The sequence below is a fragment of the Magnolia sinica genome, chromosome 4, assembly GCF_029962835.1.
Source record: "Magnolia sinica isolate HGM2019 chromosome 4, MsV1, whole genome shotgun sequence".
Taxonomy (NCBI): domain Eukaryota; kingdom Viridiplantae; phylum Streptophyta; class Magnoliopsida; order Magnoliales; family Magnoliaceae; genus Magnolia; species Magnolia sinica.
In genome coordinates, this window is record NC_080576.1 from 44318431 (window position 1) to 44330429 (window position 11999).

The following is an 11999-nucleotide window of genomic DNA, read 5'->3' on the forward strand; positions in this document are numbered from 1 at the left end:
TGTGTCGGGCGGACCGCCTTGCAAGACCGACCGTCGCTAGGTCAGATCTCATCCCGGATATCTTGGGATAAGATCTCCGACCCCGAAGCTCACGGGATCGGATGATGGCTCAAGATGGGCACGATCCTATCTCCGTGATACCCGAGAAGATCCCGCGCTCAATATCAGGAGGACCCCAGCAGCTATAAAAGGAGGACCCTTGTCACCTTGAGAGGTACGAAACAAATTCCTCCTAAAAACCTTCCAATACTTTGAGACCCCGAGTCCAGGCCTGACTTTGGCATCGGAGGGTCCCCTGCTCGAGCCAGGGTCTCCTTTGTTTTCTTTCTGCGCGACGACTTTTTTACCTGAGCTCTTCTGTTATGCTTAATATTACAAATGCAGAGTTTTTTTTTCGAGTTGAGTTGGTATGTTAGACTTAATGGCCTACTCAAGTTCTTCCATAGGAAAATTTCAATAATATTTAATATAAAAATATAACTATAATGTTGTAGAGTTTAATAGAATTTCTTCATGTTTTGTTGAGTTGAGCCAATCCTTTTAGATTTAATTAAGTTGGGGCCAGTCAAGTTTTTGGCCTGGGTTTTTTTTAGTAACATTTAATATTTAATACATGTTATCGAGTTTAGTTGAGTCTTTCCAAGTTTTGTCGAGGGAGTCGAGTTTTCTTTAGCCACAACGGAGTCAGCGCCAAATCGAGTTCTTTTTACTTTGGGTCCAGCAACGGAAACGGATTGGCTACTCCCCCGCCACCCGCCAATGGCTGGTGATTGGTGCTCTGTGGGCCCCCCATGATGTATGAATTTCATCTATGCTGTCCATCCATTTTTCCAGATCATTTTATGATATTAGACCAAAAATGACGTATATCCCTTTCTCAAGTGGACCACATTACAGAAAAAAGTGTTGAATGAGCGTTGACCATTAAAAACATTTTGGAGGCCATAAAAGTTTTGGATCAAGCTGATCTTTGTTTTTTCCCTTCATCTGGGCCTGTATGACCTAATCAACAGATTGGATGTCAAATAAACAATACAGTGGGCCTTAGGAGGATTTTAATGATGGATATCCAATCACTATTGCTTTCCTGTGGTGTGGTCCACCTTAGATTTATATCCATCTAATTTTTGGGTTCAATTGCTAAAATGATCTGTAAAAATGGGTGAATGGAATGGATGAAACACATACATCATGGTGGTGCCCACAGAGCACCGACCACCGGCCACCGGGCATCCGTTTCCTCCGGCAACTTGTTCAATTCAGGTCGTGTTTTTCTCCACAGGTAATATAATACACTAAAATCACGGGTCCCTGATTTCAATAATGTGTGAGAAACACATTGAATCAACCCCTAAAGCTAAAGGGGTGGTGGGGTACCTCAATACTAGATTGCAGTCAAGCAGCCCCGCATGACTGCGAACCCATGCAAAACATGAAAAAAAGGTCAAGGTCAGTAGTCTTCGTTCACACGGATGTAACAACCTCTATGTACCTTCGCGTCTCTTTCCTTGCAACCCGAACCACGCCAATTTTTTAAGAGGCTTTAAACAAAATTAAAAAAATAAAATAATTTCTTTGCCACTCAAAATCCTCTATAAAACCCGCTTTCCGTTGTCCTTCTCTTCCACACTCCCAAGACATCTCTCTCTCTCTCTCTCTCTCTCTCTCTCTCTCTCTCGGAGTGCACTTAATGGATAAGCTAAGCAAATGTGGCGCTAACTACGTGCCCCTTTCACCTGTTACCTTCCTGGAGAGAGCGGCTACTGTCTATGCCGACCGTACGTCGGTCATCTACGAAGGGACCCACTTCACATGGAAGCAGACATATGATCGGTGCTGCCGCCTTGCCTCCTCCCTCCGATCCCTCAACGTGACCAAGAATGATGTTGTGTCAGTGCTGGCACCAAATGTTCCAGCCCTCTACGAGATGCATTTCGCGGTGCCCATGGCCGGGGCTGTGCTCAACACCATAAATACACGGCTTGACTTTAACAATGTGGTCACCATTCTCCGGCACTCAGAAGCCAAGGTGTTCTTCGTGGATTATCAATACATCAAACTGGCCGGGGACGCCCTCAAGTGCCTTGCCGGTGATAAGTCCGTCGCGGCCTATGCATCGCTACCGTTGGTTGTTGTGATTGACGATGTTCATGCACCGACAGGTGTCAGGTTGGGCCAGCTGGAGTACGAGGAGCTGGTGCAACGTGGCAACCCCAGATACGTTCCGGATGTTCTTGATGATGAATGGGATCCGATCGCACTGAATTACACGTCAGGCACCACGTCGGCCCCCAAGGGAGTGGTCTATAGCCACCGTGGAGCCTATCTCAGCACTCTCAGCCTACTTCTTCAATGGGAAGTAGGGACTGAGCCCGTCTACATGTGGTCACTACCCATGTTCCACTGCAATGGCTGGACCTTCACTTGGGGAATGGCCGCACGTGGTGGCACCAACGTGTGCATCCGCAGCACGTCTGCAGCGGAGATGTACCGTGCCATCTCCAATCACAGTGTGACCCACATGTGCTGCGCGCCGGTCGTCTTCAACATGATCCTAGAAGCCAAGCCGACAGAGCGCTGCCCAATCACGCCTCCAATCCAAGTACTCACTGGTGGGGCCCCGCCCCCAGCCCCTCTACTGGAGAAGATGGAACAGCTCGGATTCCACGTGACTCACGCCTACGGCCTCACAGAGGCGACGGGGCCCGCCATGGTCTGTGAGTGGCAAGCAAGGTGGGACCAGCTGCCACGCGCTGACCAAGCGAGGCTCAAGGCCCGGCAGGGCATCAGCGTGCTGACGCTTGCTGGTGCTGACGTGAAGGACCCTATTACGATGAAGAGCGTGGCACGCGATGGGCAGTCTGTTGGGGAGATCGTTCTACGTGGCAGCAGCATCATGAAGGGGTACTACAAGGACCCCACGGCCACGTCAGAAGCCTTCAAAGGTGGTTGGTTCCACACGGGGGATGTGGGCGTGGTCCATCCGGATGGATACGTGGCGATCAAGGACAGGTCCAAGGACGTGATCATCTCCGGTGGGGAGAACATCAGCAGCGTTGAAGTTGAGACTGTGCTATACAGTCACCCAATGGTGTCAGAGGCCGCAGTAGTAGCAATGCCGCATCCGCGCTGGGGTGAGAGCCCATGCGCCTTTCTGGCCTTGAAAAAGGAGCACTTGAAAGGTGACCGCGTAAAAATTGACGAGGAAAAAATCATTCGGCATTGCAGGGATAATCTACCGGGTTTTATGGTGCCAAAACGGATAGTATTCTTAGAAGAGCTACCCAAAACTTCTACAGGAAAAATTCTTAAATTCCAGTTAAGGGAAGTAGCTAAAACACTGCCAAGCACAGATAAACCTTTCCAAAAATTGCCAACCAAGTCCAGCCGTCCGACCACCAGCAGCAACCTGCGATTAGACCCGCATGAACCGCAGGTGCTTGCTCAGTCCCGCCTCTAAGCTGGACATTCTGTGGACATGTACATAGCAGCATATCCAAAGAAGAGAGCTTGTTTTATTATTATAATAATAATGACGTTTTTTTTTTTTTTTTTTTTTTGTTTTAAATATTTCCTTTTTCGGTTTACAGAGTAATATCTTGTTTTGATTCAGTTTCTTGCAAAGAAGTTGTTTGGATCTTTATTGAAATGTTATATGAAATCTATACAGTTCCTATTGAATTGTAATCCATCCATTGAGTTTCGCTGTAGCTGAAATCGTGATTTGATTGAGTTCCACAAATACATGCAGATAAGTATTTTACGTGCGCAATTCCTCAAAAGTTTCCTGATTGACTTTTGCTCATACAAAATTTCCCCAGACTTGCGCCTAATTAAGTATTTATATAGTTTGCTGTAGTCAGGTTCAATGCTTGGTTTGTCAATTGACTCGAATTAATATGAAGTCCATTACGAATTTTGTGCACCACTTAATTTACTATGGGTGCAGTTGGTTGCACCAATATCATGATATTGGATGATGAGGCTGGATTCAATACAAATGTTTCTCAGGTCAGATTAATGTATAAATTGACTTGTGCGGCTCAACGTGATGTGTTATTGACATAAAATCCATCTATTATGTGTATCCCTTAATCTTCTCCTTACATTTCAAAACTCCGGTAGGTCAAAAAGTCGGAAGAGCCACGCGATGTGAAATCATGGCTAAAGCATCTAAAATAATGTGTTGTAGCCCCCCTCCTGAGTTTTGGATTGGCCTGTACTTTCCATGTCCATTCATATTGGTTGGTTGCATCATCTGAATAGATTAGATGCCATACCAAAAACAGGGCAGCCCCCACATACCATCCGAAAGGTTTTTGTGCGGGGAGTCCCCATCCGAAATACTCGATGTGGTGTGGCCCTAGTTTTGGATCCGCCATAGTTTTGTAGCCAAACGAGTGTAGGAGAATTTACACATACGATGGATAGATGGCGTGTCATTAAAACATCACAGTGCGTCCCATGTGAAAAAGTGCCTTTAATCTAGCATTGTCCAGTCGTGACCTGTGTTGTTCGTGGTCGACCGTGACACTACTCTTTTCACGGTTGACCGAAGATAACATGCGATCATGTGGACGCGCGCGGGCGTGCGAGCGCGCGCGCGCACACACACACACACACACATATATATATATATAGGGTTAATTCACTTGTGTTAGATGGAAAGCTAATGTTTTGAAAAGAGAAGATCGTCTTTTGGAGAGGAGGGCTTCGAATTTGTAAGTCATCTATCTCTTATAATATACATTTATAGTGGATTGTTTTGTCCCTTAGTATCATGGTTTTTTCTCACATAGTTTTTTCACATAAAATTGTTGTATTCTCTATGATTGCTCATTATTATTTTTTTTTTTCCTTATTGCACGTTTGAATCATTCTAAGGTTGTTTGCATGCCTAACATGTGGTGGCTATGCACGATAAGTGGTATTAGAGCATAGGCTTCACGTTGGAGTTCATATCAAATCTCTGACATGAGTTTAAAGGGATCGAATGGTAAGTTCGAGAGGAAAAATTTTACAAGAAAAAATAACTTCAAATTATGTGGATTGAAAACGAAAGCCCCTCCTAATTCAACAAGGGGTGTCATAGGTTCTTATTGGCAAAGTGAGACGTCCTAAAACTATGAAGGAAGGGAATTAGGACGACCTAAGTCAGAGGGCTATTAGTGCAATTTAATTGCGCTTGGCCGATGAGATCATTTATAATGTTATTAATGAGATGACTATCGTGGGATTGTGGATGAGGTTGGAGAGCCTCTACATGACAAAGTCACACTTCAATTGCCTATATCTGAAGAGACAATTGTACACTCTGAAGATGGTGGAAGGATCGGATATCTCTAAACACATCAGTGCCTTCAACAAACTCATTTGTAAACTAACAACTATGGAGGTGAAGATCGACAAAAAAGATAAAACCCTAATGTTGTTGACTTTCCTTTCAGATTCTTATGTGAATCTGGTGGATATTTTGTGTCATGGTAGCGATACCATGGACCTCGATACTGTTATCTTTGCCATTCAGTCGAAGCAGCAAAGATAGAATAACAGTTGGGAACGTACTTCTACGAGGGCACTAGTTGCAAGGGAAATATCATCTGAATGATAGAAGGGTAAGTCGCGATCGAGATCCAAGTCGAAGGAAAAATGAAAGTTAAAGTGCTAGAATTGTGGTAAGACAAAACATATTAAGAAGGTAATTCAAGATATGACATATAATTCACCCGCATCTTCTTTTTCTTCTTTTTTTTTTCATTTAGATCACATCCAGATATATTTCTGAAGGTAACATTCACAAGAATAAAATCATCTGTATTGATTATTTCATCAGAGTAAAAGAATAATCAAATGCCCTCTCAGTGGGAGCTTATTACATTTATCGAGTTTGCAACGAAAGTATAAAACTAATTCTTAAAACTATTTTCTTATTCTTTTAGTATAATCTTCCATAGGGAAATATTCCTTTAGGTCTTCAAATTGTACGTCACCTGCATCATTTATACAATTGGAGAGGGTCAACGTCATACTCATAGTGATGATTATCTTTTACGATTAACAGTAATTTAAGAGATTCATAAAAGCAATGTAAAGGTTTTGATATGTCCCGTGCTCCACAACTACAAGAGGTATCAATATGCACAAGTAATTTATATGAGATGTATGCCTAAAAATGTATATGCAATTTATCACACTTAGCGATCGTCACAATATAGAATACGATTATAGTTATCCGACTCGCCCCGGATCCCATACTACGGAGATTCGCCGGCTTCTCCCACGTTTAACATGAATTTATGTGGTTATCCTAATACGAACACAACACATGACTGGGTGAATCACGCAACCTGGATTGGATTGACTAATTGCAAATCCAACCCCTAAAAAGAAAAGACCGGATTGGAGCGATTAATTGCGACATCCAACCCCTAAAAAGAAAAGAATTGATGTAACACGTATAACGATTTACATACACTAATTTGTACACCATCACCCATGAAACATGGAATTACATGTCGCCCTAGAGCTGCTACCGAAAATGCATTACGTCCATGATATTTATTCGATCGCTAGAAGAGGGATTCCTAACATAGTACTTGCACCAAAAAGGGAAAATTCATTGACTCAAGGAGTTTAAGAATATCAAGACACATGCCCAAGCCCTTTAAAGATAGATAGCACAAGGCCAATAACATAAAGAGAAGAGTGGCAATGGTCAACTCAGCAAAGATAAAAGTGTCAATGGCCAACGTAATAAGGAGGAGAGTGACGATGGTTAACTTAATAAAAGAAGAGTAGCATTGGCACTTTTAGCAAAGATAAAAGTGCCAATGGCCAACGTAATAAGGAGGAGAGTGACGATGGTTAACTTAATAAAAGAAGAGTAGCATTGGCTAACTCAACAAATAGACGAGTGACAATGGCCAACTCAGATATGAGGAGAGTGGTAATGACCAACTCAATAAAGAGGAGAGTGGCAAAGGGACAACTCAATAAATTGATAAAGGCAAGGGCAAGGCTTGTATCCATTGCCCCACATAAATTCATAAAGATCATTCTTAATCAACATTACACTACAATCCCCAAAGGGCAAATAATTAATGGTGAAACATATAATTACAGGGGGGATTCATAGTAACATGAAGGCATATAAAATGTAAAATAAATATAACAACTTCAATTAATGTAACATTAAAGGATAAAACCCTCACCTCTGGACGTTAGATCGTCTCTTACTAAGTTAGCTGCTCAAAGACGCACTTTCGGGCCAAATTTTACTCTAATTCACCTAGTTTGGATTATTTATGTTAGTTTATGATTAGGTTTAATAAGTCTTAGGTGGTTGGATTGAAAGAAAAAGGGAAGAAAGATCAATTAGATCAGATCCTAACCTTCAGTCGATTCTTCTCACCGAATTGACTCGGTTAGGCTTGATCTAGATAACCTTTACAGGTTCGTAGGAAATACCAGGGATTTACATGGAAAAGATTAGGAGATCTTTATCTTGGGACATCAGAAAAACCTGAGGTGTGCTCAAGTAGTTAGGTAACAGGTGAACGACCTTCCTTCTTTCTTTTCTTTTCGTTCTCTTTCTTTCTCTTTCTTTCCTTTTCTTGCTGATACATCCAGTAGGGGCTAGCCTGCTCTCTCTCTCTCTCTCTCTCTCTCTCTCTCTCTCTCTCTCTCTCCCCTTTTTATTTTCACTTTCTTTCTCCTCTCTCACCGTCGAATCTTTCTCTCTCTTTCTCTTGCTTTTGTTTTTGCAGACGGATGAGTCCTCTTTTATAAGCTGTTTGAACCGACAGTTCTTCTCAGCGTAGCTTCGTTTACGCAGTAAGACAGTGCGTAAAACCCTATGCAACACCATCTGCACAATAAAGAGATTGTGTTTCTCTCCCTCTTTCTTCCACATGATCATATCGCTTGGGGGATGTTTTCAGCGACTATTGTTGGATGGACGCCCTTAATTGCCTCTTAATGGACATCCATGGTCCCACCAAAATCCACAGCCGGATCATGTTGTGATCAGGCATGTAGAGTGTTTCCGTGAACACGTTCTCTGCGTGAAAACTGGCGGAAGTCTCACTTTTTGTTTTATTCCTTTTCTTTGGGACATCTTGAGTAGGATCAGACATGTTTCTCTTTGGTTTTGGAAGTCACGATCTATTTAAATGTCTTTTCCAGGGTTTCCGTACATAGAGACTGAGATCACGCTACATTACTTGCGGATGGAAGTTGGAAGAGGGTTCTTTGGCTTCTTGATTTATGTCAGACGTAACAAGGACCAAGGTATGGTCGGTTTTGCCCCCTGTTCATGATGAATGGCTCTGATTGTCAGGCATGTGTCCTAGTGATCATTTCATTCCATAGGATCTCGCGGTCCTCTCTATCGAATTCCAGCGACCCGCGACCTATAGATATCGTTTGCACACGACCTTAAGTCGCATCCTGTAAATTTGAGCTAACTCAACCTGACACCTATGCCATTGCGACTGCGCTGTTGTCGCAGTTTTGATGCCATGTCTTGTGCACTAATCCGATACTTATATCATAAGATGTGGACCGCGCATTATAGTGGTCGTGGACTGCACGTTGCGAGACCCACCTATCCCATATGGCATTATTTCCTAGGTAATCATGAGGGTGATGACATTATCCTAGCTATAGCCACCCTACCCTAGCCCATAGCCCCAAGCATGCTAGTAATGATGCCCTTTCTCTCCCATGCTTCTTACACATCTAATGATTGCCTAGCTAAGAGAGCTAGCAATCATTACCCCACTCTCTCTCTCTCTCTCTTATCTCTTTCCCTGCCTTTCTTCCTCATTTTCTCATTCTCTAGCAAGAGAGAGCTCCGAATGACCCACCCTTCATAAAAAATCCAGTAACTCCCTCTCTCTAGTACCCCCGATCTAACCCTCCAAACTTCATCTCAACCATTAAGCATTGGAACCTATTGGTGGAGGAAGAAGATCAAGATCTAAGGTGGGTGAATGTTTAGGGCTAGATTTACTTGTTTCTTGTATGGATCTTTAGTTTTTATTACATAAGATCATGTAGGATCCACTAATCAATGGTGAAGATCCTACTTGACCCTTTGGATGTGGCCAATGGCCCATCGTTGATGCATGAATGATCCATGATGGGGCCATTCTCCATGAACCCCATCATGATATTTTTGTTGAATCCGTGCTATTGATGGGTCATCTAGACCCTTGATTCATGGTGAAGATGGCATCCCCACCTTAAATTCTCTTATATAGGGCCATGCAATGCATGAGACCCATCTTGATGAATGTATGATGTACATGTGCATGCATGAGGGGAGCTCATAATGGCGAAGCTCCTCCCACCACCACCGTTCTCTCTCTCTCTCTCTCTCTCTCTCTCTCTCTCTCTCTCTCTCTCTCTCTCTCACTCTCACTCTCACTCTCACTCTCACTCTCTCTCTCTCTCTTCTTATTATGGTGATGATGATGATGATGTGTGGCTAGTAGGCCACATGTGCGTGGACCCCACTTGATGGATGAATTGCATCCAGACCGTCCAGCCATGGGATGCCCACCAGCAACAACTACTGGACTGTATGAAAGGAAAACTCAAATATCAGCTTAATCCCAAAGCTGGTGGGTCCCACATGTGTGAACCCACCTGATTTATGTATTTAATCCAAGCCCTCCGTCTAATAGGGACGTGGACCCACCATCATGTATGGGTTTTATCCTTGTCGTCTGTCTGTCTTTCTAGGACATGGGACCCACCCCACATGTGTTGCAGATTTGGGGGTGGGGTCCACCTGTGATGTATAAATTCTGTATCCACATCGTCCAGCCTGCTGGATGGTGGGATCCCACCTGTGATATGTGTTTTAACAATGTTGTCCGCCCATTCGCTAGATGTGGGACCCACCTCACACATGCTACACGTGTGGTGGTGGGGCCCACCTTGATGTAAGTGTTGTATCCACTCCGTCCGGCCACGTGGGATGTGGGGCCACCATAATGTGTGTTGTATATTCATACCGTCCATCCCTGGACGTGGACCCCACCATAATGTATATCTACATCGTCCATGGGACGTGGGCTCCACCATGATGTATGTGTTTCATCCCACGCTGACTGTCCATTTTCTGGATGTGCAAGGCCCCATCTGCTGCTTGTACAGTGCCCACCTTGAGATGTATGTTGTACATGTTGCCCCTCCATTTTTACCAAATTATGAGTTGCCCCCTTAAGGCCTAATATGATGTATGTGTGGCTCATATGTGAGGCCCAATGTGATATATATGAGGCCCACATGGTGAGGCCCAATATAATGTATGCGTGGCCCATATGTGAGGCCCAATGCGATGTATATAAGCCCATATGATGAGGCCCACTGTGATGTATATGAGGCCCACATGGTGAGGCCCAATATAATGTATGTGTGGCCCATATGTGAGGCCCAATGTAATATATATAAGCCCATATGATAAGGCCCAATGTGATGTATATGTGGCCCATGTGTGAAGCTCAATGTGATGTGTATAAGGCCCATATGATGAGGCCCATGTGATGTATATGAGGCCCACATGGTGAGGCCTAATATGATGTATGTGTGGCCCATATGTGAGGCCCAATGTGATGTATATGAGGCCCACATGGTGAGGCCCAATATGATGTATGTGTGGCCCATATGTGAGGCCCAATGTGATGTATATGAGGCCCACATGGTGAGGCCCAATATGATGTATGTGTGGCCCATATGTGCGGTCCAATGTGATGCATATGAGGCCCACATAGTGAGATCCATTGTGACGTATATGACGCCATATGATGAGGCCCAATGTGATGTATATGAAACCCACATGGTGAGGCCCATTGTGATATATGAGAGGCTCGTATGATGAGACCCAATGTGATATATGAGAGGCCTATGTGGTGAGGCCATTATGATGTGTGAACCCACCATGATGTGTATAGTAATGTTATGATGTCCAACTATTCTCGTAGCTAGTATAAGGCCTTAGGCCCCCATCATAGAATAGATTCTATGGTGTAAGTGTTATAGTTTATATCCCTGTCTGTTGTCAAATTTGTGGTGCCAAAATCACTGTTATATATAACTTGCATAAGTGAAGCTCTCTCAAGGTTCAACATTCATAAACAAGCAAAGCTCACAAGACAAGACTCAAGCTGTAAGACTTCAAGAAGAGTTCAAGGCAGATTGTACACTTTCAAGATTGAGCTACATCAAGGTTTCAACTACATCAAGACTTCAAGGCTCATACTTCAAGGTCACTTGTTCCTAATGTTTCAATGTCCGTACTTCATGGTTGAGGTTTGACTGACCATAGGTTGACCTTAGAAGTAGGTCATTTTGGATACATAAATCGAATGTTTATTTTACATGAGTTTGGTCTGTTCTTCGACTAGTCCTAGGCCTTCTTCGACTAGTCCTAGAGTTGCTTCGACCAGTCTAAGAAATTCCTCGATCAGTCGTGAGTTTGTTACAAATTTTGGATAAAATCTGTTAGGCTTCGACTAGTCGAGGAATCTGTTCGACCAGTCGAAGGAACAGTGTCGACTGCATCTTCGACCAGTCGAAAATCTTCGACTCGAAATACAGCGATGTTTTATAGGTTCTTCGACCAGTCGAAGGAGACCTACGACCAGTCCTAGGTGACCTACGACCATTCGAAGGAGACCTTCGACCAGTTGTAGAACGGTCAAAGCTTATCTCGCCAAATCTTTCAAAAATCTGTTATTGCTTCGACTAGTCGAAGAGCTCCCTAGACCAGTCGAAGACGCGATCTGCTCACCTATAAATAGTGCATGAATCTTAGAAGAAATCATTGAATTAAGTAATCCATTCAAGCCAATCTTCGTCGAACTTCTGAGAGATAATTCTGTGCTCGATCTAAGCTAAGTGTGCTTATTTAATATTCTCTTTCCTTAGCTTTATTTAATTGATTTTGTTTCTGCTATTCCAATCTAATTTAATAAGAGGAATTTTTATTC

At 43.4% G+C, this 11999-nt stretch overlaps 1 protein-coding gene across 1 annotated transcript; it reads left to right on the forward strand.

Moving 5' to 3' along the window:
• The first annotated feature begins 1453 nt into the window (after positions 1 to 1453).
• On the forward strand, positions 1454 to 3557 carry LOC131244478 (trans-cinnamate:CoA ligase, peroxisomal-like). The gene has a single exon (XM_058244055.1). The coding sequence runs from the start codon at positions 1691 to 1693 to the stop codon at positions 3458 to 3460; it is 1770 nt and encodes a 589-aa protein (XP_058100038.1). The 5' UTR covers positions 1454 to 1690; the 3' UTR covers positions 3461 to 3557.
• Positions 3558 to 11999: the final 8442 nt, after the last annotated feature.

Coding starts and splice junctions, on each gene's coding strand:
- LOC131244478 (XM_058244055.1), top strand. CDS start 1,691: ATGGATAAGCTAAGCAAATGTGGCGCTAACTACGTGCCCCTTTCACCT.